General features: G+C 43.4%; 2 protein-coding genes across 2 annotated transcripts in view; both read right to left on the bottom strand.

The window, feature by feature from the left end:
- LOC311253452 (uncharacterized protein) overlaps window positions 1–27,627 on the bottom strand; it is a 298,131-nt gene extending 270,504 nt beyond the window's left edge. Inside the window, exons 1-14 of the mRNA XM_084347438.1 lie at window positions 27,582–27,627; window positions 26,303–26,498; window positions 25,546–25,677; window positions 24,003–24,134; window positions 23,373–23,513; window positions 21,883–21,961; window positions 21,518–21,728; window positions 19,551–21,345; window positions 19,281–19,454; window positions 16,496–16,669; window positions 15,716–15,889; window positions 14,936–15,109; window positions 14,399–14,572; window positions 12,327–12,500 (exon numbers count right to left, since the gene is read on the bottom strand). Of these exons, the coding sequence (XP_084203564.1) occupies window positions 12,327–12,500; window positions 14,399–14,572; window positions 14,936–15,109; window positions 15,716–15,889; window positions 16,496–16,669; window positions 19,281–19,454; window positions 19,551–21,345; window positions 21,518–21,728; window positions 21,883–21,961; window positions 23,373–23,513; window positions 24,003–24,134; window positions 25,546–25,677; window positions 26,303–26,472 (3,704 nt within the window). The 5' untranslated portion in view covers window positions 26,473–26,498; window positions 27,582–27,627. The remainder of the gene's footprint in view (window positions 1–12,326; window positions 12,501–14,398; window positions 14,573–14,935; window positions 15,110–15,715; window positions 15,890–16,495; window positions 16,670–19,280; window positions 19,455–19,550; window positions 21,346–21,517; window positions 21,729–21,882; window positions 21,962–23,372; window positions 23,514–24,002; window positions 24,135–25,545; window positions 25,678–26,302; window positions 26,499–27,581) is intronic.
- LOC311253487 (uncharacterized protein) lies at window positions 1,740–3,900 on the bottom strand. Its single transcript, XM_084347502.1, has 3 exons — window positions 3,303–3,900; window positions 3,063–3,184; window positions 1,740–2,714 (listed from the first exon to the last, which is right to left on the bottom strand). The coding sequence occupies exons 2-3, from the start codon at window positions 3,132–3,134 to the stop codon at window positions 2,232–2,234; spliced, it is 555 nt and encodes a 184-aa protein (XP_084203628.1). The 5' UTR covers window positions 3,135–3,184; window positions 3,303–3,900; the 3' UTR covers window positions 1,740–2,231.

The raw sequence follows: 27,627 nt of genomic DNA, 5'->3' as shown, positions 1-27,627 counted from the left end.
GGAGAAATAAAGCTGAAAATCTAGACATCAGTACCAATCGTGGCCTTTTGTTGGACCAGTGTAGCTACACTCATTGTAGTTGTACAAATGTCCATTTTCATTCAATAACTGCGTCACAAACAAGATATTTCGGTCAAACCGTCTCTTGAAAAACATCCAAGAAAGTAAAGCTTGTTTGTGAAAACTTGCCAGATTGACAGGAAGTTTATCAACACTGTAATAACAGTTTAAAAGAAATTCAATCCCCCGATCTTCTGGAAAATAAGTTCTGGTTTAATGTACCATCATTTACTTTCTCCCTGCAGACATCTCTTCATCCAGTTTATGTTAAAAACTGTGTTTGAGCCTTTGAGCAAAAATAAGTGATACTAACTTAACATCATTATTAATTAAAGTAATTGGCCTCCAGTCTTCAACACACACTGGGTCTTTCCCAGGTTTGGGGATCAGTGTAATGAGGCCTTGAGACTGATGGCGGCAGTCTTCCCACAGACAAAGCTTCCTGATAAACATGAACTGAAATCTCTTCTTTGAAGATTTTATAAAACTCACTAGTTAAAGCATCGTTCCCAGGAGACTCATCATCCTTTAACTTAGAAATACAAACACTGATTTCTTCTTGAGTAACATCCTGATCACACACTTTCCTGTTCTTCGTCTGTTCGTTTTACATCCCCGTCTATAGACCTGAAACATGAGAGCGACTCACATGAATTCACTTTTTTCTTGAACAGGTTTTCATACAAGTTCTTGACAAAGTGAGATATTTCCCTGGCGTTGTCTGTAATCTGGCCACTGATGTTTAATGTAATTACTGAGGAGGTTTCTGCATTTCTTTTTTCCACATTGAAAAAGTATTTTGTTCTTTTCACCTTCCTCCGTCCATTTTCTTCTAGATCTTACAAAGGCCCCCTCGCTTCATCTTCACAGATCTGATAGTTGTGATTGTAATGTAGTCACACTTTCTCCATCTTGTTGATTCATACATCATAATGATCTTTTTTGTTATATTATCCTCCATTATGCGCTTGTCTTTTGCCATTTCTTCCCCTCTGTGGGCTGCTAGTCTTCTCATTTGATACGTCAAAACTTCCCATTGCTCTCTGAAGGAGTTCAGTGCTTTAGCCTTTCTCCAGCTTTCATTAATAGTTAACTCATGCTTAGAAACTGTTTATCTTCTAAGAGATGTTATTTAATTTCCACTTTGATCCTGATCTGTTGTGTTATTAAGATGAACTGAGATGTTTATCAGCTGATGGTCTGTAAGTACAGAGGGTTCAATATAAACATCCGTAACTGAAGATATCAACCAAACATCTCTTCTTGACTGTTTGCTCAAGTCTGTTGTTTGCCATGTAAACTGACTCTTGTCAGGATTTCTATACCTCCATATATCAAAACAATTCAAATTAGAGCAGTTTATCAATTTCTGCAGTTTTATCGACTCTCAGCGGACGTGGTGGCCGACAGTCCAACAGTGGATCTTTAATGGAGCTGCTTATATGGATCGCTCTGTGGTCAGCAGTGTTGGGGCTCGCTACTTAAAAAAGTAATATATTACACATTACATATTACTCTCAAAAATAGTAATGCCTTACATTACTATATTACTCCCTGGCGAAAGTAACTGGTTATATTACTCGTTACATTTTTTTTCTACTTACTCTAAAATTGCCTGAGATGCATAAGATGGAAGGAGAACAGACACAGGAGGAGTCTTCTTGAGGGTCTTTATTACGCCAACAACAGACTGGCCCTGCCAATACTGGTGCAGGTATGCTGCTTAACTCCCTCAATTAACAAACACTGTCTACTGCAAATAGGTACAAACAAGTGTACTTGTGCAATCAAGTACAAACAAATATTAACTTCCTTAATGTTTAATAAACACTGTCTAGTGCAAACAATCAATCAATTTGATTGTCAATTTATAACAAGTACAAACAAAGAAATATTAACTTCCTCAAAAAATATATCCATAAATAAAAAAGACTGGCCTTACCAGCACTGTGCAGAGGAGAGGTAAACTGTCAAAAACAACAGCAAAGCACAGCGCAGAGGAGAGGCATGTTGTTGAAATTACTTAAAGCACATACAATAGCCTCAAAACACATCAATGAAAATACAGTTGGCATTTCCAACTACTGTAGTGCATCTTTCTGGGGCAAGATATGAACTTCTGAATGTGTCAGCTTATTTGTTGTAATTCTCGTCAGAGCAGTGGTTACACCTCATAAGGAGGAGTCTCTCAAACGCTCGTCTCCCAACCTGCTCCTCCTCGGAGTCAGAACAAGGCTCCCCAGGCTGAATAGCCTCTCTACCGGAGCACTGGATGCTGGTGCCGCATTGTATTTTAAAGACAGGTTCTTAATTCTGGGGAAGTTGTCCAGGAACCCCATCTCTGACCCAGACTTCAGGTAGTCCATCACCTCCCTTTCAGGACCAAGAGATCCTGAATCCTGCTCTCCCTCAAACACAGAAAAGTCATCCTCGCTGCTGCTGGAGGCTGGACTTAGCTGTAGAGGCCTGACCTCCTGCTCCTCGTTGTTGGGGGCAGCCACGGGGGAAGCACAACACTCTGTTACCAGCAGAGTCCTTAGGGCCTCTCTCCTGGTCTCTTCCCTCAGCCACCGCATCTTAAACTTCGGCAGAGTGACAGCAGCCAGGAGAGCCTCCCTGCTGTCCAAAACAGAGGCAAAGCGGCTTTTGCCGGCCTGAGAAAGAGATTTCAAAATGAGATGTTTCTCTTTAAGAGGACAAAACACGCTTTCCTGTGGAAGGAGTTGACAGGTGGATGATGCAACAGGCATATTGACTATACCAGGTCTTCAGAAACACAGTACCAGTACACAAATCTTACACTCTCTAAGAGCTCATTTCAGTGTGGAGTTTAGAAAACTGTGATAGTGGAAGCATCTGACAGCATCTGTGATAGTGGAGGGATGTGCACTTGTGCATCTGACAGGTTTCTCTCATATCACACAAAGTTACAGTCAGTAAGTCTCACACACACACACACACACACACACACACACACACACACACACACTCACACGGCCTACCTGCACTATGACATCAGGCAGATCTACCGTCATCTGGGAGAGGCCGGCACGCAAAGCCAGGGTCTTTGACATCAGAGCCTCCAGTGTCGGTAGTAGATTGCCATAAAAGCAATCGTTTTCACCTGGAATCAATGAATATGAATCAAGAATTACTTGTTTGATTCAAATGTTCAACAGTCAAAAAAAAAGGAAAGGCAAGAAGCCATAGGTTAACAGGAACCTACGTACACTTAATCTCACCTTGTAATCGGTCCAAAGCTTTTGTAAGTGGGTTTGTGATTGTGCAGTACTCCACAAGGAATTTATACTCCCGCTCAGAAAAGGCTCTCAAACCTAGCTGACTGCAGAGAGTGGTTAACTGGAGCTACCGTAGACCGGCTGGCCTCAGTCCAGAGGGCAGAGCCGTTGTCAGCGACTGTTGCGGTGACCTTCTCTGACAGTCCATAAGATGAGTGATCCTGCTCAACTTCAGTAGCCACAACGTTATGTGTGTGTCGTCCTTTGATTCTTTTGCAGGCAAGGGCGGTTTTTGCACGATGGAAGTTGCTTGGATCAATCCAATGGGCAGTCATGCCTATATAGCTGTTGTTGTGACACGTCCAGATGTCAGCGGCCGTTGACACATACTCAATGCTCTCAAACGTTTTTTTCAGCCCACTTTCCATCATGGCGCAACATTTATCAAGGTACGTTGCAAAAGTTTTCCTGTCAGAATACGGCTGGTCTCTCCCTGCTATCGGTATTTTGCCGAGTATCTTACGAAAAGACAGCGATTCGACGGTTGAAAGAGGAAGCATTTCCTCTACTATGTACGAGGCAACAAGCTTATTTATCTGGGATTTTGAGCTTTACGTGTCCGTGCTGTCGCTCCAAGTGCTTTTTCAAGTTGGAGGTGGTGTTAGAAGCGGTGGAGAGCAGCTTTCTCCCCGCGCAAAGTGTGCACTGCACTACGAGGTGAAAATAATGACTGAATCTCCACCCGTCGAAAGTAGCTTTTCTCAACTTCTGCTGATGTGGTTACTCTCTGTTTACCTTTTCAGGTTTCGTTTTACAAAAAATGTTGAGAAATAAAACTATCAACGGTAAATAGCAACAAATATAACAAAACTTTATCTCATCACATGGTCCTTGTATAACGTAGACTTACATCATCATAATTTTTGTGCACACCAGTCATTATTTTAATTTGAAAAACATTTTAAAATGATTAAACAAGAAAAAAAAAAAGGTAAGTATTTAAAAGTACCAAAAGTAATACAAATCTGCACTTGAACTTCACTGACTGGTATCAAATATACATTCTTCTTTACAAGTAAAATTTAGAAATCTAACTGACGTTAAAAGTCTGTGAATGAACCATGCTGACATATCTATAACAAAACATCTCATTCCACATAGACTTTGTAGTAAATCATCATTATCATCGTCATTATCATCATTATTGTGCACACCAGTTATTTATGCAGTTATGTAAAATATGAACAAAGAAAAATAAAGACATCGAACCAAAATGATAAAATATAACATGACAATAACATGATGTCTTGTTGCATGTGATCTCTGAAGTGCATCGTTATCATTTTCATTTTCAGCATCATAATTGTGCTCACCAGTATAAATGTCGGCACTTCCCAAAAGAAAAAACAACAAAAAAAATACAAAAGAAATTGAAAATAATCTTGTAGAACATCAGTATTTTCTTTTTTCATGATCATTGTCAACATCATTATTGTCCACACCAGACGTCATGCATGAGAACGTATGGAATATTAAGTGAAAGCAAAACATTTGTAATCTTCAAAAAATAAAAAATGAAAATGTGTAAAATAATTGAAATCATGTTAAAATCAGTGACCAGCTTCTCAAATTCTCCAGCTCCAACTCATTTAATTCATCATGTTGACAAAACCAAAGGATGTCACAGTTTTACTGTTAGTCACTGGTTTAGTTCTTATTTGACTTTGACTGAATAGACACATCAAAATAAAAACAAAATTCTTGCATTCTGTCAGGTTCCAAGATATTTGAGCTGTTTGTCATTACACTGATCAGACTAAAGACTTATAATTTACTAAGTAAAAATAATGGTTCAGCAGGGTTGATTTTTTTTCTTTTTAAAAATGATCTGTCTTTAATGTGACTGCTTGTTCTGCTGAACGCCCTAACATATTCAACCATATTCATATCCTTATGCTCTTCTCCAAAGTACATTTGTCTGTTCACATGTCTGAAGTTTTGTTTGAAGGTCTTAGTCAGGATCATACACTGCTCTACACCTAGCTAACAGTGCCACTGCTCTACACCTAGCTAACAGTGCCTCTGCTCTACACCTAGCTAACAGTTTCTCTACTCTACACCTAGCTAACAATGTTGCCATTCTACACCTAGCTAACAGTGCCTCTGCTCTACACCTAGCTAACAGTTTCTCTACTCTACACCTAGCTAACATTGTTGCCACTCTACACCTAGCTAACAGTGCCTCTGCGCTACACCTAGCTAACAGTGTTTCTACTCTACACCTAGCTAACAGTGCCTCTGCGCTACACCTAGCTAACAGTGCCTCTGCTCTACACCTAGCTAACAGTTTCTCTACTCTACACCTAGCTAACAATGTTGCCACTCTACACCTAGCTAACAATGTTGCCACTCTTCACCTAGCTAAAAGTGCCTCTGATTTACACCTAGCTAACAGTGTTTCTACTCTACACCTAGCTAACAGTGCTTCTGCTCTACACCTAGCTAACAGTTTCTGTACTCTACACCTAGCTAACAATGTTGCCACTCTACACCTAGCTAACAGTGCGTCTGCGCAACACCTAGCTAACAGTGCCTCTGCTCTACACCTAGCTAACAGTTTCTCTACTCTACACCTAGCTAACAATGTTGCCACACTACACCTAGCTAACAGTGCCTCTGCGCTACACCTAGTTAACAGTTTCTCTACTCCACACCTAGCTAGCAATGTTGCCACTCTTCACCTAGCTAACAGTGTTTCTACTCTACACCTAGCTAACAGTGCTTCTGCTCTACACCTAGCTAGCAGTTTCTCTACTCTACACCTAGCTAGCAATGTTGCCACTCTTCACCTAGCTAACAGTGCCTCTGATTTACACCTAGCTAACAGTGTTGCCACTCTACACCTAGCTAACAGTGCCTCTGCGCTACACCTAGCTAACAGTGCCTCTGCTCTACACCTAACTAACAGTTTCTCTACTCCACACCTAGCTAACAATGTTGCCACTCTACACCTAGCTAACAGTGCCTCTGCTCTACACCTAGCTAACAGTTTCTCTACTCTACACCTAGCTAACAATGTTGGAACACTACATCTAGCTAACAGTGCCTCTGCGCTACACCTAGCTAACAGTTTCTCTACTCCACACCTAGCTAACAGTGCCTCTGCTCTACACCTAGCTAACCGTTTCTCTACTCCACACCTAGCTAACAATGTTGCCACTCTACACCTAGCTAACAGTGCTTCTGCTCTACACCTAGCTAACAATGTTGCCACTCTACACCTAGCTAACAGTTTCTCTACTCTACACCTAGCTAACAATGTTGCCACTCTACACCTAGCTAACAGTGCCTCTGCGCTTCACCTAGCTAACAGTTTCTCTACTCCACACCTAGCTAACAGTGCCTCTGCTCTACACCTAGCTAAAAATGTTGCCACTCTACACCTAGCTAACAGTGCCTCTGCTCTACACCTAGCTAACAGTGCCTCTGCTCTACACCTAGCTAACAGTTTCTCTACACTACACCTAGCTAACAGTGCCTCTGCGCTACACCTAGTTAACAGTTTCTCTACTCCACACCTAGCTAACAATGTTGCCACTCTTCACCTAGCTAACAGTGCCTCTGATTTACACCTAGCTAACAGTGTTTCTACTCTACACCTAGCTAACAGTGCTTCTGCTCGACACCTAGCTAGCAGTTTCTCTACTCTACACCTAGCTAGCAATGTTGCCACTCTTCACCTAGCTAACAGTGCCTCTGATTTACACCTAGCTAACAGTGTTGCCACTCTACACCTAGCTAACAGTGCCTCTGCGCTACACCTAGCTAACAGTGCCTCTGCTCTACACCTAGCTAACAGTTTCTCTACTCCACACCTAGCTAACAATGTTGCCACTCTACACCTAGCTAACAGTGCCTCTGCTCTACACCTAGCTAACAGTTTCTCTACTCTACACCTAGCTAACAATGTTGCAACACTACATCTAGCTAACAGTGCCTCTGCGCTACACCTAGCTAACAGTTTCTCTACTCCACACCTAGCTAACAGTGCCTCTGCTCTACACCTAGCTAACCGTTTCTCTACTCCACACCTAGCTAACAGTGCCTCTGCTCGACACCTAGCTAACAGTGCCTCTGCTCTACACCTAGCTAACAGTGCCTCTGCTCTAGACCTAGCTAACCGTTTCTCTACTCCACACCTAGCTAGCAATGTTGCCACTCTACACCTAGCTAACAGTGCCTCTGCTCTACACCTAGCTAACAGTTTCTCTACTCCACACCTAGCTAACAATGTTGCCACTCTACACCTAGCTAACAATGTTGCCACTCTTCACCTAGCTAACAGTGCCTCTGCGCTTCACCTAGCTAACAGTTTCTCTACTCTACACCTAGCTAACAATGTTGCCATTCTACACCTAGCTAACAGTTTCTCTACTCTACACCTAGCTAGCAATGTTGCCACTCTACACCTAGCTAACAGTGCCTCTGCGCTTCACCTAGCTAACAGTTTCTCTACTCCACACCTAGCTAACAGTGCCTCTGCTCTACACCTAGCTAAAAATGTTGCCACTCTACACCTAGCTAACAGTGCCTCTGCGCTACACCTAGCTAACAGTGCCTCTGCTCTACACCTAGCTAACAATGTTGCCACTCTACACCTAGCTAACAGTGCCTCTGCTCTACACCTAGTTTACAGTATGTAGCTAGCTAACATTCAGTGTGTAGCTAGCTAACATTAGCTGCAGCCTGTAGCTAGCTAACACGTGACACTCACAGAAACATGATGAAAGCAGCTAATTCAACATCCTGCTGCACGACTGCTGACTCAGACCAGAAGGAGACGCACGTTACGCCTGTTTTAAAGTCTTTACAGCGGCTGCCTGTTAAAGTCCTTCTGTGAGTCACCAGCTTCATGCTGACGACTGTCAAATACAACAAGTGCAGAACAAAGTGAAGCGATGTCTCAGTTTTAATGTGCAGAACAGAATCATTGATGACGAGGAAACCATCAATCTTTACAATCAGTTTGAATCATTTTGTACAAAGTTCACTGATGAATTTATTACAAGAAGCTGAAAGATTGATGTGACTGTGATCCTGTACAGACTCAACTGTTCAGCACTGACAATGTTTCTGTGACAGGAGGAGACTCTGCAGACTAAACACCACACAGACACACTGAGGAGGAACCAGAACTGGACCACAAGAGCCCAAATCCAGGATAAAGAGGTTCAGTGAATGTGGTGCTGAAGGTGTGGAGGTGGATCAGTGAGTCAGAGGAGACTCTGTAGAAGGACAGAGTGCCAGCAGGACAGTCCACATACACTGCTACTCTACCAGAGGAGGAGGAGGAGGAGATGTCTGTTCTTCTGTTATTGTGACAGACAGAGTAACGACCATTAAAGCACCACAGACTCCAGGACTGATCATTATATCCAAACACACAGTCTTCACTGCCTCCTCTCCTTCTGATTCTTCTGTAACTCACTGATATAGAAACATTTCCTCTCCACTCGACCTCCCAGTAACAGCGACCAGTCAGACCAGTTCTACACAGCAGCTGAGGCCAGGGTGTCTCAAACCTCTCTGGATGATCAGGATGTGACTGATCCTCCTCCACAAGTGTCATCTTCCTGTTGTTGTCAGACAGTTTGATGCTTCTGCTGACTGTGTTTGTGTCGACTGTGAGCTCACAGGAATCTGATGGAGAGAAAAAGACACAACACAGCTGCAGTTATTAATGTATCATCAGTGTGGTGATGACATCACAGATGTGACTGAGTGATGTCACAGTGTGAAGCTGAATCAAAGTAAAAACACACTCACACTTCCTCAGACCTGGTGTCAACCATCGGACTCCAGCAGGCTCCACCCTGAAAGGAGGAGGGGGGTCAGAGCAGCACATCCTCTTTCAGCATGCAGACATGGACATGACATGACTCATACACAGAAACACAACATGTCCATCAGGCCTGCTTCTCCCTGTTCTCCTGAACCTCTTCACCTCTGCCACTCTCCTCACACACTGAGAGCCACAGGATGTTGGTGTGTGTGAAAGAGGACGACAACATGTGAGGACACACACAAACCTCTTTTTGGATTCATGACTTCATCTTTATGTTATTGGATGTTGCTGCTGTTTCCTGTGGGCGACCTTACGCTTGCTGTCTGATCCAATGTCAGCTCGTGCTCATGTTTGTATATTACAGGACTTTTGGATTTGGACGTCAGAACTTTTGAGGTCAGATTCCTGTTTGAAGCTTCCAGGGCTTTTCTGAATCTCACCTGCACAGTCTGCTTTTTGTTCTCGCTGTGTTTCTGCTGCTTTATTAAGGGACAACAAGCCCAAGACAACATGAGGAGAACTCTACATGTTATTAACCATATTCTAAAAAAGAAGAACTGTGCAGCCTTAATAAGCCTCGATGCAGAAAAGGCTTCTGATAGCGTAAGTTGGACTTTTCTATATCAGGTACTTGAAAAACTCGGACTTAATGACAAAGCTGTCAGACGTATTAAAACACTTTACCAAAACCCGACCGCAAGGATAAGAATAAACGGCAGTCTGACTGAGAGCACAGCTTCAGGACCATCTACTAGACAGGGCTGCTGTCTCTCTCCAACCTTGTTTGCAGTCTTCATAGAGCCCCTGAGATCTTAAAGGAGTAGAGGTCGGGGGAGAGGAACACACCATTGGACTTTTTGCTGATGATGTGGTCTGTTTTTTAGAGGACCCAGACACATGCATCCCCATACTAATCAACCAACCAGAGATGTTTGGCTTTTGTTCTGGATACAAGCTTAAATTGACCAAAACACAGATCCTAACATTCAACTACTCCCCATCCAAAATCATACAACAAAAACATAATCTGAACTGGAGAGCAACAACAATGAAATATCTTGGGGTCACTTTAACACAAAACACTGATGATTTATATGAAGCTAATTACGTCAAACTGGAGAAGGAAATTAAGAGCAACTTGGACAGGTGGGCTATCCTTCCATCAGACATCGGTTCACGAATAGAGACCATAAAAATGAGCGTTCTACCCCGACTTCTTTACCTGTTTCAGTCACTACCCATTGAGATACCCGAAAAACAATTCAGACTGTGGGACAAAACCATTTCCAGGTTTATATGGAATGGTCACAGACCGAGAATCAATCTGAAACATTACGGATTGGAAAGGATAAGGGGGGTTTGGCACTGCCAAACCTTCAGGGATATTTTCATGCTGCACAAGTTAGACATGTAATCTGTTGGTGTGACAAAGATTATGTAGCCAAATGGAAGAATTTAGAAAAATCAGCCGTGTTGGAGAAGCTGTGGAGATGTAAATGTGAACCATTCACACGTGTTCTGGCCTAAGATCCCAAAATTCTGGGAAGATGTTCATTTAGTTATGGGCAGAGTTTTGGGTTATGGTACATCCAAGTCTTGTACATTATTATATCTTGGCGTCATTACGGGAAACGTTGTGTTGAAAGATGATAGATACATATTGAAAATTATGTTAGTAGCCTGTAAAAAGGCAATTACAAGAAAATGGTACAAGACAGACCCCGTCACAGGAAGACTGGATGGAAGTTATGGACGAAATACATATTATGGAACAACTGACTTATAAAATAAGGACTCAAGAGGATCAATGCTGCCGGAAGTGGGTGAAATGGACTGAATACATAAAAACGACAGGACCAGGACCGTCACACTGACATTAAAAAAGGATCAAACTGTAGAAGCACGGTGATCCATCATGTTCTTTTTCAGATCTTTGTTTTTTATTTGTCCCCCCCACCCCCCGTTAGTTATTTGAAAGCTTTTATTTTGAAGCAGCTAAATCAGGAAACACTGGATTTCCACCAGCAGAACCTGAACACGACTCCAGAACAGCTGAAAGTGAAGCTGAGTCAGCAGCTACGAGCCGGGCTGAAGTACATTACAACAGCATTAAACCAGAGGTCCACCAGCTACTGTAGAGAGCTGCAGCTCTGCACAGGTCACATATCATGTTAATCAATGGAGCAGATGATTGATCACTGAATGTTTTCTTTTCTTTTGTCATTTGATTTTGCTGACGGTGAAAAACACCGAAGCTTTCCTGCCCCTGCAGGCTGTTATAATGAGAACTACCCAAAACAGCCCAAACTCAGCTGGAGCAGCAGTTTCCTTATGACAGGAGCCAAGACGGCACCACTGACCCATCTTAAATTCATCTATGCACTGCTGCTGTTATGGTGATGTGACGGGAATGTTCCACCTCGTGTCATCTAACGTTGTTATTGGACTGTTTTATATCTTCTGTTCACTTTAAACTGACGCCACAGACAGTTGTTACAGTCTGTAAATGTTTCACACTGAGGCACAGATACACTGTCAGTGATGATCTAGGATGCAGTTACTCCAGTGTTGATAAAGATCCATGTCAGAACCATTTTAAGTTCAAAGTCAAGCACTTTGGCAGAAACACTGATTCTCCAGTTCAGGGAAAGAGTTTCTATGACATTCAGTGATTAAATTCATTTATGTGTCACAGAAATCTTTTGAATTTGAGGTTCAGTATTTTCTGACCAGACGTCTGACACAGAGGGTCTATTGTTATTATTAATATCATAACACAGCAGTGACGTGGTGGAAATTAGATTTAATGTTAATGTTTGATAACCCTCTGCAATCAGTGTGGAGTGTGAAGTAGTTTGGATGACGGTTCATCAAGCAGCAAAACCAGAGGCCAACAAATCAAACAGGCACATTTTGAACAGGCACTAAACTAGTCTGAAAAAAGAGGTGTAACTTTAGTGTTTGTGCCAAGACTCTCCTGGTCGCTGATCTTCATCTCTTCTTCTCATCTTCCTCTCTTCACTTGTAACTCTTGGCTTTGTGCCATGCTGCCTTTTCTCCTGAACTGAACTGAACAACTGGAGGTGGAGTAAACGAAGCAGACCTCCCGACACTGAACCATCTACAGTGGAGATACAGAGTCTCACACTGACTGTCTGTGGCTGCAGCAGGACTCTTCATACCTGAGAGTGTCCAGTCTCCAGCCTGGATCCTCCAGTCGAGCAGACAGCAGCTTCACTCCTGAGTCTCCTGGATGATTGTAGCTCAGGTCCAGCTCTCTCAGATGGGAGGGGTTGGAGTCCAGAGCTGAGGCCAGAGAAGTACAGCCTTCCTCTGTGATCAGACAGCCTGACAGCCTGCAGACACACAAAACAACACACATCACAGATCAGCTGAGGGTCCTGATGATTCAGTGCACATCTGTGTTTAAGGGTTTAACGTTTATTATATTCATCATCTTAGTTTTCACTAATTTACTAATCAGCACTGAACACAGAGTACAACTGAAGCTGATGGAAATGCCATTAGTTTTGCAAATACTTGGTCATGAACAAAAATATTGTACAGTTTAAAATGATGACCTGATGATGGAGGATCACCAAAGTAATTACAGTTCATCCTGAGGGGAGCATGAATGTCTGAACCAAACCTCATGACAATCCATCCAATGGTTGTTGAGATTAGTAAATCGGGACCAAAGTGCAGAATAGACTCACAGACCCACATTTTATATATATATAAATAGATTAGTGGTGTCATTGGGTTTGTATCGTTACTTTGATGAGTGAAGGATCTGTTAAGTTGTCAGACTGTGAACACTATCAGAACATCACACTCCTGTCCACGCAGGTCGTCTCGCCTGTGTTTTGGCTGTGTAACTACCTCTGTTGGAGGATCAGAGGTGGAATGAAACTGTCCCCCCATTCCACCTTAGTAACTTTTACACCTACAGGAAGCTAAAGCACGCTCACCTCCCTCACCACCTGCTGACCAACTTCTATCGGTCAGCGATAGAAAGCCTCCTGACCTACTGCTGCACGTTGTGGTTCTCCAGCTGCACAACACAGGACAGGAAGGACCTGCAGCGGGTGGTGAGGGCAGCGGAGCGTGTCATCGGGACGACACTACCCCCTCTCAGAGACATTTACACTGGCCGACTCCAAAAGAAGGCCAGCTGTATTGTTAAAGGATAAGTACCGTTTTTTACAACCTGGACCTTATTTCTGGCAAAAGATATGGTCATTTACTCACCCAGATAACTTTGGTGTCATTCGGCGTCGTTCGGACGAAATTAGATCCAGTGTAGCGGCGATATATCCATATAATGGGAGTAACGGGGCATCGACACACAGCCTCTATATAACACATTATCTGCCACGAAACTAGTTCATTTCATCAATATTTTGTTATGAAATGCTAGCGCTATTAGCCTCTGAGTCCGGGCTCGTCTATTGTCAACATCCGGGGTCTGTAGGCTGATCTACTACCTCTGACCTGGAAGATGTCGTCTCTGAGCTGCGCGCGCACCCGCGACAGCGCGCCTTGTTTACCTGTAGCTGCTGCTGCTAGTTTGACCCCGGATGTTGATAACGGACGAGCCCGGACTCAGAGGCTAATAGCGCTAGCATATCGTAACAAAATATTGATGAAATTAACTAGTTTTGTGGCAGATAATGCGTTATATAGAGGCTGTGTGTCGCTGCCCCGTCTCTCCCATTATATGGACATATCGGCGCTACACTGGATCTAATTTCGTCCGAACGACGCCGAATGACACCAAAGTTATCTGGGTGAGTAAATGACCATATCTTTTGCCAGAAATAAGGTCCAGGTTGTAAAAAACGGTACTTATCCTTTAAGGACCCCACTCACCCTGGACATTACCTGTTCTCCCCCCTGCCCTCTGGGAAGAGATATAGATCCATCAGATCTAGAACAAACAGACTGAAGAACTGTTTCTTCCCACAGGCAGTGAAATGCACAACCCCCCCTTCACCCCTCACTCTCTAAAGACTTCACACCAGTGCAATAACCCTCCACTACCACCCCTCACACACATACTCACTTGTGTACATATTACCTACATACTTGAATCTTGTGTCTATTTATCTTGTTGTATATTTTACTATTTTTATCTATTTTGTTTGGAAATGTTGAGTCTCTTAAATAAATTGAATAATATTAAGAGTATGATTAAGATCTGCTCCAATTGTAATGTTACATGAAATAATGAAATAAAATAATGAATCCTGACCTGAGAGTTTCAAGGACACAGTGTGAACTCTTCAGTTCAGCAGAAAGTAGCTTCACTCCTGAATCCTGCAGGTTGTTGTTTCTCAGGTCCAGCTCTCTCAGACTAGAGGACTGGGAGCTGAGAACTGAGGACAGAGCTTCACAGCTTCTCTCTGAGAGGTTACAGCCACTCAGCCTGGAGAGAAAAAAAAGAAGACAGAAAACATGGTAAATGTTGAGTTTTGGTGATGCAGTATCAGGTTTTCTCAAACTTTTCTTCCAGTGGTTGTAAATAAAAGTAATCTCTTGCTCCATTGCTGTTCAGTTCTAAGTATGTTGTCAACGTGGCAATAAATGAAGATTGAATTGAGAATAAACAGACATCCAGGTATCAAAGTCATATGATGTCAAACATACATGAGGTTCTCCATCCTCATTGTTCGTGCTGCGCAGGAGATGACTTAATGAAAGGTACATTGAAAGAAAACAAGTTTGATAGCAAAAGAAATCTACCAGAAATATATAAATGATTTCACAACAAACGGTAACATGATCTGACCTCAAACTTTCCAAATTGCAGTGTGAACTCTTCAGTTCAGCAGAAAGTAGCTTCACTCCTGAATCCTGCAGGTTGTTGTTACTCAGGTCCAGCTCTCTCAGACTAGAGGACTGGGAGCTGAGAACTGAGGACAGAGCTTCACAGCTTCTCTCTGAGAGGTTACAGCCACTCAGTCTGGGGAGAAAAAAAAGAAGACAGAAAACATGGTAAATGTTGAGTTTTGCTGATGCAGTATCAGGGTTTCTCAAACTTTTCTTCCGGTGGTTGTAAATAAAACATTGGGCCTAAAGTCCATTTCTCCCCACCATTGTAGCAGTCCACAGGATGGACCCACCAGAGTAGGACCGTCTCTGTGCTCGAGACCTCCTGATTTACAAATCAAGCACTGGATACCAACAAGCTCCCCATGTGGCTCAAAGGTGTACTGCAGATAGAGATCTTAAATTAAAGACTATGAACGAAAGTCTGCAAATATATTTGGCAACCCAAATAACATCCTCTCTGGGAATGACTAGTATATATAATCTCTTGCTCCAGTGCTGTTCAGTTCTAAGTATGTTGTCAATGTGGCAATAAATGAAGATTGAATTGAGAATAAACAGACATCCAGGGATCAAAGTCATATGATATCAAACATAAATGAGGTTCTCCATCCTCATTGTTCTTGTTGTGCAGGAGCTGAATTAATGAAAGGTACATTGAAAGAAAACAAGTTTGATAGCAAAACAATCTACCAGAAATATATAATTGATTTCACAACAAACAGTTACATGATCTGACCTCAAACTTTCCAAATTGCAGTGTGAACTCTCCAGTCCAGGAAGCAGAAGCTTCACTCCTGAATCCTGCAGGTTGTTGTTACTCAGGTCCAGCTCTCTCAGACTAGAGGACTGGGAGCTGAGAACTGAGGACAGAGCTTCACAGCTTCTCTCTGAGAGGTTACAGCCACTCAGTCTGGGGAGAAAAAAAAGAAGACAGAAAACATGGTAAATGTTGAGTTTTGCTGATGCAGTATCAGGGTTTCTCAAACTTTTCTTCCGGTGGTTGTAAATAAAACATTGGGCCTAAAGTCCATTTCTCCCCACCATTGTAGCAGTCCACAGGATGGACCCACCAGAGTAGGACCGTCTCTGTGCTCGAGACCTCCTGATTTACAAATCAAGCACTGGATACCAACAAGCTCCCCATGTGGCTCAAAGGTGTACTGCAGATAGAGATCTTAAATTAAAGACTATGAACGAAAGTCTGCAAATATATTTGGCAACCCAAATAACATCCTCTCTGGGAATGACTAGTATATATAATCTCTTGCTCCAGTGCTGTTCAGTTCTAAGTATGTTGTCAATGTGACAATGAATGAAGATTGAATTGAGAATAAACAGACAGCCAGGGATCAAAGTCATATGATATCAAACATAAATGAGGTTCTCCATCCTCATTGTTCTTGTTGTGCAGGAGCTGAATTAATGAAAGGTACATTGAAAGAAAACAAGTTTGATAGCAAAACAATCTACCAGAAATATATAATTGATTTCACAACAAACAGTTACATGATCTGACCTCAAACTTTCCAAATTGCAGTGTGAACTCTCCAGTCCAGGAAGCAGAAGCTTCACTCCTGAATCCTGCAGGTTGTTGTTACTCAGGTCCAGCTCTCTCAGACTAGAGGACTGGGAGCTGAGAACTGAGGACAGAGCTTCACAGCTTCTCTCTGAGAGGTTACAGCCACTCAGTCTGGAGAGAAAAAAAAGAAGACAGAAAACATGGTAAATGTTGAGTTTTGGTGATACAGTATCAGGGTTTTCCAAAACTTTTATTCCGGTGACACATAAAAAAAATAAAAAAAAGTATTTATTGGCCTTTTCATAGCTTCATATTAGGAGGATTATTTATATAGGACATTTTTTCATCTACGTAACATTGCAAAAATCAGGCCCATCCTGTCTCAAAAAGACGCAGAAAAGCTAGTCCATGCATTTGTTACTTCCAGGCTGGACTATTGTAATTCTCTATTATCAGGCTGCCCTAACAAGTCTCTAAAGAGTCTCCAGCTGGTCCAGAATGCTGCAGCACGTGTACTGACAGGAACTAAGAAAAGAGATCATATTACTCCTGTACTGGCCTCTCTGCACTGGCTCCCTGTAAAATCAAGAATAGAGTTTAAAATCCTTCTCCTCACTTACAAAGCTGTCAATGGTCAGGCACCATCATATCTCCAGGAGCTCATATTACCCTATCACCCAACTAGAGCATTACGCTCCCAGAACGCAGGATTACTTGTAGTTCCTAAAGTCTCCAAAAGCAGAATGGGAGCCAGAGCCTTCAGCTATCAAGCTCCTCTTCTGTGGAACCATCTTCCTGTTTTGGTCCGGGAGGCGGACACCCTCTCTACCTTTAAGAGTAGACTTAAGACCTTCCTCTTCGATAGAGCTTATAGTTAGGGCTGGCCCAGGCCTGTCCTGGCCTGTCCTGGACCAGCTCTTAGTTATGCTGCTATAGGCCCAAATGACAAATGGCACACTGAGCTTCTCTCTCCTCCTCTCCTCTCCATCTGTATACATTATGCCTGTATACATGCCCCATCTCTGCATGTCACTGACTTCACTTCTTCCCCGGAGTCCTTGTGCTTTCTAGTCCTACAGGCTCCCATGGATCCTGGCCGCGCCCGGGTCGTGGATCGTGGATGCGCCTACTGCTATGGCCCTGCCTGATCGTGGATGCGCCTACTGCTATGGCCCTGCCTGATCATGGATGCGCCTACTGCCATGACCCTGCCTGATCGTGGATGCGCCTACTGCCATGACCCTGCCCGACACCCACCACTACTGTTGCTAATATTAGTCATATCTCTGTTACATACGTTCCACTACTATTATCGTAATGCATTACTACATACTATCCTTACCGTTAACCACTACTACTGTTATCACTAGTAATCACATTTCCATGTGCATTTCATTGTTGTTGCTGTGATGCCTCTTTATGTGCTTTCATTCCTGTCAACCATCCATTATAATTGTATACATTGTGATCTCGTTGATCTGCTCTGTACATGTGACATCTATTGCACGTCTGTCCGTCCTGGGAGAGGGATCCCTCCTCTGTGGCTCTCCCTGAGGTTTCTTCCGCATTTTTTCCCTGTTAAAAGGGCTTTTTTTGGGGGGCAAGTTTTTCCTCACTCGAATCGAGGGTCGAAGGACAGAGGCTGTCGTCTCTGTACAGATTGTAAAGCCCTCTGAGGCAAACTGTGATTTGTGAATTTGGGCTATACAAATCAAATTTGATTTGATTTGATTTGACAGCTCACAGATATGACAGGAAATGGAGATGAGAGAGGGGGGATGACATGCAGCAAAGGACCAGAGGTCAAACTTGAAACCTGGGCTGCTGCAGTGAAGACAAAGCCTCTGTACATGGGACGCATGCTCTACCAACTGAGCTACAGGAGCACCCCAGGGGGTCCCACTTTTTAAAAATGATAACAATGCGACCCAATTCACAATAGGCCTAATAAACTTGAAAAGAGCAGATCTGTGCATAAATTACCATTCCAAACTATTTATCCACGTCCACTTATATTGTCTTCAATACACCAGCCATTTCAAAAGAGATTAATCTAAATATGTCTAAATGTTTTGTCACATGATCACTGTAAGTCCTACAAGCAAGTGGGCGTTCTGCTGTGAAACAGTGAAATGATGAACTCAATCAGGATGTGTGTCTCAGTGTGACGCTGTTCACCTCACTGAGATGGAGCAGAGATGGACTGATAGACAGACAGATGGAACATGTCACTTCATAGGGTTTCTTGACCTGCTGCTTTTTGTGGTTGTAAATAAAACATTGGGCCTAAAGTCCATTTATCCCCACCATTGTAGCAGTCCACAGGATGGACCCACCAGAGTAGGACCGTCTCTGTGCTCGAGACCTCCTGATTTACAAATCAACCACTGGATACCAACAAGCTCCCCATGTGGCTCAAAGGTGTACTGCAGATAGAGATCTTAAATTAAAGACTATGAACGAAAGTCTGCAAATATATTTGGCAACCCAAATAAAATCCTCTCTGGGAATGACTGGTATATATAATCTCTTGTTCCAGTGCTGTTCAGTCCAAAGTATGTTGTCAGCGTGACAATGAATGAAGATTGAATTGAGAATAAACAGACAGCCAGGGATCAAAGTCATATGATGTCAAACATAAATGAGGTTCTCCATCCTCATTGTTCTTGTTGTGCAGGAGCTGAATTAATGAAAGGTACATTGAAAGAAAACAAGTTTGATAGCAAAACAATCTACCAGAAATATATAAATGATTTCACAACAAACAGTAACATGATCTGACCTCAAACTTTCCAGATTGCAGTGTGGACTCTCCAGTCCAACAGACAGCTCCTCCACTCCTGAATCCTGCAGGTTGTTGTTACTCAGGTCCAGCTCTCTCAGACTAGAGGACTGGGAGCTGAGAACTGAGGACAGAGCTTCACAGCTTCTCTCTGAGAGGTTACAGCCACTCAGTCTGGATAAAGAATAATGAGCAGAACAAAAAAATTATTTCTATTTGGGTCAATAACAGCACATTTACTGCATTCTGAAGAAACTTCTCCACACTTACAGAGCTTTGTTGGAGGCTTTGACCACTGGCAGCAGCCTCAGAAGAGCCTCCTCTGAAGCAGAGAATTTCTTCAGGTCAAACACATCCAGATCTTCTTCTGATGACAGTAAGATGAAGACCAGAGCTGACCACTGAGCAGGAGACAGTTTATCTGTGGAGAGACTTCCTGATGTCAGGTACTGTTGGATCTCCTCCACTAGAGAACGATCGTTCAGTTCATTCAGACAGTGGAACAGATTGATGCTTCTCTCTGGAGACAGATTCTCACTGATCTTCTTCTTCATGTACTGGACTGTTTTCTGATTGGCCTGTGAGCTACTTCCTGTCTGTGTCTGCAGACCTCGGAGGAGATTCTGATTGGTCTGCAGTGAAAGACCCAGGAGGAAGCGGAGGAACAAGTCCAGGTGTCCATTTTGACTCTGTAAGGCCTCGTCCACAGCACTCTGGTAGAAACGTGTTGATTTGCCTCCAAACACTTCCGACCACCAGGATGCTGATTGCTCTTCTACTGACATCAGATTGACTCCAGAGTTGATGAATGTCAGATGGACATGAAGAGCAGCCAGAAACTCCTGAACACTCAGATGGACGAAGCAGAACACCTTGTCCTGGTACAGTCCTCTCTCCTCTTTAAAGATCTGTGTGAACACTCCTGAGTACACTGAGGCTGCTCTGATATCGATGCCACACTCTGTCAGGTCTGATTCATAGAAGATCAGGTTGCCGCTCTGCAGCTGATCAAAAGCCAGTTTTCCCAGAGACTCAATCATCTTCCTGCTCTCTGGAGTCCAGTGTGGATCTGTCTCAACTCCTCCATCATACTTGACCTTCTTCACTTTGGCCTGAACCACCAGGAAGTGGATGTACATCTCAGTCAGGGTCTTGGGCAGCTCTCCTCTCTCTCTGGTCTTCAACACATCCTCCAGAACTGTAGCAGTGATCCAGCAGAAGACTGGGATGTGGCACATGATGTGGAGGCTTCGTGATGTCTTGATGTGGGAGATGATTCTGCTGGCCTGCTCCTCATCTCTGAATCTCTTCCTGAAGTACTCCTCCTTCTGTGGGTCAGTGAACCCTCTGACCTCTGTCACCATGTCAACACACCCAGGAGGGATCTGATTGGCTGCTGCAGGTCGTGTGGTTATCCAGAGGCGAGCAGAGGGAAGCAGGTTTCCCCTGATGAGGTTTGTCAGCAGCACATCCACTGAGGTGGACTCTGTAACATCAGTCAGGATCTCAGTGTTGTGGAAGTCCAGAGGAAGTCGACACTCATCCAGACCGTCAAAGATGAACACAACCTGGAACTCTTCAAAGCTGCAGATTTCTTTGGTTTCAGTGAAGAAGTGATGAACAAGCTCCACCAAGCTGAACTTTTTCTCTTTCAGCACATTCAGCTCTCTGAAGGTGAATGGAAATGTGAACTGTATGTCCTGGTTGGCTTTGTCTTCAGCCCAGTCCAGAGTGAACTTCTGTGTTAAGACTGTTTTCCCGATGCCAGCCACTCCCTTTGTCATCACTGTTCTGATTGGTTCATCTCTTCCAGGTGAGGCTTTAAAGATGTCTTCTTGTCTGACTGTTGTTTCTGATCTGTCTGGTTTCCTGGATGCTGTTTCAATCTGTCTGACCTCATGTTCATCATTGACCTCTGCAGTCCCTCCCTCTGTGATGTAGAGCTCTGTGTAGATCTGATTCAGAAGGGTCGAGTTTCCTGCTTTAGCGATCCCCTCAAACACACACTGGAACTTCTTCTGAAGGTTAGATTTAAGTTTACGCTGACAAACTGCAGCAAGATGTTCTAAATAAATACACAACAAAAAAGATCATTAAGTTATTTATAAAGACAATATGACAATTTCCTTCCCCTAAAGATTGCATATATAAACAGATTTTCCATCATCATCATCATCATCAGACTTCAGTAAACATCTCATTGATCCATCAAGTTAAATCTTTAGAGAAATCCTTACTGCTCTGCAGACAGTCAGCCAGCTCCTCCTGCTTCATTCTCCTCAGGAAGTGAAGTGTGATCTTCAGAAATGCCTCTCTGCTGCTCCTCCTCTGCTCTTCATCCTCACCATCCCTCTGACTCTCTAAGCATTCTGGGTAATCTGAACTCAGAACCTTCTGGATCTTCCTCAGCTCGTTCTTCACAAAAGTGACAATGTCCTCCTCCAGCAGCTGAAACAGAATATTATGTGAATGAGAACATTTAACATCATTTAGCCAAACATCAGATCCATGATGGACAGATTCACCACTGGTCTGTAAAGTGCAGCATGGAGATTATTGTGAACAGACTGGATGTTGAAGTAGTTGTTGTTCATGTACAGACCATAAATATGGAGTCCAGTTGTGTTTGATGCTGCTGGGCAGACGGACCTCTGGGAACCTCTGAGCTCTCCTGGTCGACTCTGTGGAGGAATCATGAAGAATCAGCCACATTATGTCTGTCCTCTCAGAGACAAACACAAGCTGAAGGTCCTTTGAGTTAAAGTGTTGATGACATCACTGAATCAGATGGTTTCCCCTGACATCAAAGTGTTGGTCGTGCTGCTGATCCCACTGGGAATCAACAGTCCAGTCTGCAGCTCTGGCAGAACTCAGTCTGATGTGATGCAGCTGTCAGTGTTGATATTTACTGACTACTTACTTTATTTGGTTTATTTTAAGTTATTTAATTACACCAGGTAGTTTGTGTTTCTAACCGTCACCTCGACATCACTTACTGAGAATTATTTCTGTTGTAATTCTAAACATCAGGAAGAAGAAGATAAAATGCTTCATGCCGGTGCTGCTTGGTTAGTGTGAACAAACAAAGGCGGTGTAGAGGCAAGGCTTCGTTGTGGCCTTATTGTTGAATCTCTGTCTGAAAAGGGTTATTGAGGTTATTATTGAGGTTATTGAAGTCTGCCAGTCGTTCATGTGGACGAACCCACACAAGGCAGCTGGCCTGGTTGGCAGACGAGGACAAGTCCTGAGGACATGCGCCCACCAGCTGGTGGGAGTTTTCATGGACATATTTCACCTGTCCCTCTTCCTGCAGACTGTCCCCACCAGCTTCAAATCCACCACCGTCATCCCCAAACAGCAGAAAGCGTCCAGTCTCAATAGCGCTCGCCCCAATCACCAGTAAATGTCTTGAGAGGCTGGTTAAATCCCTCATCTGAACTAAGAGCCCTCCCTCTCACCCAGGATCCAATTTCTCGTACTGTGTAACTGGATTCTGGACTTTCTGACGGACTGTCACCAGGTGATTAGAGTGACAACCTGACCTCTTCTTCACTGACTCTGACTGCATTTACAACTATTTTAGTCTGTTTAATTTCATATTAAATTATATTTACTTATTTACTCTGTAATCCACGGATCAAGTCATTCATTGTGGATTAAAATGGACTCCGGTCCTCACACCATATGAAAAGACTGCCAAGAGACCCAGCTTTGAGCGACTACTGGTCAGGGTGACAGACCCCCCACTGACCAGGCAGTCAAACCTCCAGCTCCTTCCATTGTTCCCTCTCTTCTCCCTTCCTCTGCCCTCACTGGGCCGCCCCCCAGTTCTCTTCTCCTGTCAGTCAAATCATTTCACAGTCTTAAACTCATGCAGTCATCAGACAACAGTCAGAACCAGTGTGTGGAGAAAATGTTCAACTGGAGTCCACAATGGCAGACTGGTTCTACTGGGCAGCGTTCAGATGTGACAATATAAATGTGAGTGACGAAGAACGATGCAGAAAACAAACCGACAGCTTTAAAAAACTTCTCTGGATGATTAACAGTAAAAACATGAATCAGTCAGATGTAATGTTATCATCAGTTTACCTCTGTGCAGCAGAGTTTTGTTCCCCTTTAAGTTCAATGCGACAATCAAGTGACCAGTCACTCTTGAAGGACACAAAGCTAAGCTGAGGTCCAGGTCCAGGTCCAGGTCGGAGTACAGCAGAGCTTGCTCTCCCATAGATCCTGGTAGACACAAAGACCACCAGGTTGAAAATTCACTTTTAATTCACACAGAAATTATTGAATTCATTAGCTATTAAAAAAGAAGAAATTATTTTTATTCATTTTATTATTATTTTAAGACCAACAAGATGGAAATCCACCTTTTTGTCTTCAGACACAGAAGCTGCTGGAGAAACTAGCAGCTATTGTTGTGGAGAAAGTATTCTAGGATATAAGGATCCTAATGAAATACTTTCATTGAAGGATCAAGACACGAGAGTTCAATAAAATATGAAGCTGAATGATTTCAGCCATCAGATCATCAACCAGGACTGAAAGGTCTCAGCACAAATATCCTGACTGGACTGAAACCACACGAGGAATCATTATCAAAGACCATGAACATCATGAGGACGACCGGTCTGACTGGATTCACTGAGGACAGACATCAGCAGAGAGCAACATGAGGAGGGAACATCAACATTTAGACCATGTTGTCCAACAACTTACTGTCTGTCTGAATCATGCTGTCCTTTAAAATCCATGTAGCGACCAAATGACTGGTCACTCTTCAAGGACACACAGCTGGGATCAGGTTCAGATTGAGGTCCAGGTCCAGCAGTAGCTGGTCTCCTATAGATCCTGTTAGACACAGAGGAAGACCAACAGGATGGACATTCACTTTTTATTCTTCAGACACAGAAGCTGCTGGAGAAACTAGCAGCTATCAACAAGACACGGATCAACACAGTTCAATATAACATGAAGCTGAATGGTTTCAGTCTGTGGATCATGAATTCATTCTGACGTCAAATATTCAACCAAACCAGGTCCACTGCTCCACTAGTCACATTTTTGACAACACACAAACAGAAATCTGACACGTTGTGCTCAGCAGGACCTCATATTTCTTATGGTGATGGCAGTTACTGTCTTTGATTTGCTATTGAGTGCAGTTTGACACACAAACACAAGAACACACAATCAAACATGTACAGCTCTGATGTTTTCACTTCATCAAGCACTCTGTTCAACTTATATCTGCTCATTCATAATTTAAGATGAAGACTCCTTCAAACCATGGCCAGAGTCTTTGATACATCATGAGGTTTATTCAAATCTTCACGAGCATTCAGTTAAATTGAATCTCCACCTCAAACAATGTAGTTTAGCTCCTGTGAATAAACGGATCATTTCTACATCAAGTACTGAAACCAGCTGGGACTGAAAGGTTTTCCTGGTATTGACAGATAACAGACTGAACTGTGGGTACATCAGCAGCAACACTGTGGGCCTGTTTTCTAATGACTCAGCACAAATATCCTGACTGGACTTTATAGACTCTGGTAGCTGAAACATTTTACAACAAAGTCCATTTCAGAGTAGGGTTGGGTATCGGTTGGGTTTTTTCCGATACCGGTTACTACTCGGTATTTTTTAAACGGTTCCGGTGCTTAAACGGTACTTGAACCGGTACTTAAAAACCTAAAAATGCACACACTTCGTCAAAAAAACAATGCCCTTTTATTTCCAGAGCCAAATTGAAAACAATTAACTTAAAACATTATAAAAACAAACTATTATTAAATAAAAGTCACACAATTTACATAATATCAGATACAACAATACTGTATCGAGTTGATCCTCTCACCTTCTCATCAGCGGCACCGAGCAGCGTCACTGACGTCATGCGCAACACGTGCGACGTCGGTGCCGTCAAGTGCAGCACCGAAATGAGGCACCGAAACTTTGTTTTTATTCGGTCCAGTTACTACCGTTTACGTCGGAACCGGTTCCATACTCATACTGGGCTCGGTACCCAACCCTATTTCAGAGTAGAAAGACTTTGGAAGATCCTCTCTTGATTTGTGTCAGTCAGACTGCTGAAGCTTCAGATTATCACTGCCACTGAAACCACACGAGTAATCATTATCAAAGACCACGAACATCATGAGGACGACCGGTCTGACTGGATTCACTGAGGACAGACATCAGCAGAGAGCAACATGAGGAGGGATCATCAACATTTAGACCATGTTGTCCAACAACTTACTGTCTGTCTGAATCATGCTGTCCTTTAAAATCCATGTAGCGACCAAATGACTGGTCACTCTTCAAGGACACACAGCTGGGATCAGGTTCAGATTGAGGTCCAGGTCCAGCAGTAGCTGGTCTCCTATAGATCCTGTTAGACACAGAGGAAGACCATCAGGATGGAAATTCACTTTTTATTCTTCAGACACAGAAGCTGCTGGAGAAACTAGCAGCTATCAACAAGACACGGATCAACACACAAGAGTTCAATAAAAATGTAGTTTAGCTCCTGTGAATAAACGGGTAATTTCTACATCAAGTACTGAAACCAGCTGGGACTGAAAGGTTTTCCTGGTATTGACAGATAACAGACTGAACTGTGGGTACATCAGCAGCAACACTGTGGGCCTGTTTTCTAATGACTCAGCACAAATATCCTGACTGGACTTTATAGACTCTGGTAGCTGAAACATTTTACAACAAAGTCCATTTCAGAGTAGAAAGACTTTGGAAGATCCTCTCTTGATTTGTGTCAGTCAGACTGCTGAAGCTTCAGATTATCCTCAGCTGAACTTTTCAAAGTGTTTTTACACAGAACGACCACTGTTGACTTTGTCCTCCATCACTGCCACTGAATCCACACAAGGAATCATTATCAAAGACCATGAACATCATGAGGACGACCGGTCAGACTGGATTCACTGAGGACAGACATCAGCAGAGAGCAACATGAGGAGGGAACATCAACATTTAGATTATGTTGTCCAACAACTTACTGTCTGTCTGAATCATGCTGTCCTTTAAAATCCATGTAGCGACCAAATGACTGGTCACTCTTCAAGGACACACAGCTGGGATCAGGTCCAGATTCAGGTCCAGGTCCAGGTCCAGGTCCAGCGGTTTTAGAGGGAGGGCCTCCCTCCTCTCTGTCCTCACACTGATTCATGCTGCTCAACTCACACACACTTTCATCTGGAGAGGAAACACAAATCATTCATCTGCACATCAACTGAAATCAGCCTTTCCATCATGTCTCCTGTCAGAACATCAGCTGCTCCTCCACTGATTGGCTGCTTCATATCAGTGTCACATGAATGCTGCACTTCTACTGTCAGTCCACTAGATGGTGTCATGGAGCCATCAGACCGGAAGTGAGTCGTCTGCTCTGAACACCAGTTTAACCAGCGACACACGACTGGACTCACTGTTCTAGAAACACCAGTAACAGTGGAGGAAAGTACATTTACTCGAGTACTTCACGGAACTACAATCCTGAGGTACTTCAGTCACGTGTTTCCACTTCATGCAGCTGGTGCTGAGGGCTCAGTCTGTATGATGACGTCATAGTAAATGGTGGGCCACATTCCTGTGTTTGGACTCATGTGAACCTCCAGGATAACATGTATCTGATCATTATGAACAAGAACCTGAACACCAACATATTATAAGTCACATCAGCTGCAGTCAGCAGCAGCAGGGAGAGGAGGAGGGACAGGAAGTCCCCAGACTCCCTTGAAAAATCGCTCCATTTTGTGAGTTGTTGAGTTAAGAGGACCTTTATAAACTGTGAGAAACGCTGTCGATGACAAATTCTGAATGGTTCGGGCCTTCTTGTAAGTTCGGCCCATGTTACAGCCTCGTTTTAGGGGGTGCTGCAGCCCCCTCAGCACCTCCAGCTCCCGCATCCAGGCGAACAGCTGCTCTCCAGCCGCGTTCAGTGCGTCAGACAGCGGGAGAGCGGCGGCTCGTCTCGGCCTCCTCCACAGGCTGATTCAGGCAGGAAAAGCTGCCTTCAGTCATCAGTAAGTGGAGCTACACACTGACAACCACTCTGTGCTCACATACTGACCAACTAACTCCACTTCTACTCTCATTTCACACACAAAATGGCGGAGAGCCGCTGTGAGCGGTTCCCTCTGAGGTGACTTTATGAAGTTTGTTCAGTCTGAACGAGGATTTCTGCTGTTTTTAGCGCAACAAGCGGACAAAAGTGAACAGAGACAAGATGCGCAGAGTCATTAAAGTGTGAAACATCTCAAATGTCCGTTAAATTACCTTTAGACGGAGAGAAGAAGCTGCTGCGACACGAGGAGCAGTGAAA

This window comes from Pagrus pagrus (assembly GCF_965226575.1).
Source record: "Pagrus pagrus genome assembly, chromosome: 24".
Taxonomy (NCBI): domain Eukaryota; kingdom Metazoa; phylum Chordata; class Actinopteri; order Spariformes; family Sparidae; genus Pagrus; species Pagrus pagrus.
The sequence above is the reverse complement of the archived record's forward strand: the minus strand, read 5'-3'. Positions and strand labels throughout refer to the sequence as shown.

Bases quoted from the DNA above. Each gene is read 5' to 3' on its own strand.
- LOC311253487 (XM_084347502.1), bottom strand. From the start codon at position 3,134: ATGTCAAAGACCCTGGCTTTGCGTGCCGGCCTCTCCCAGATGACGGTA. The intron at 2,715-3,062 runs GTAGGCCGTGTG...TCTCTTTCTCAG, and splicing joins TGCCTGATGTCATAGTGCAG to GCCGGCAAAAGCCGCTTTGC.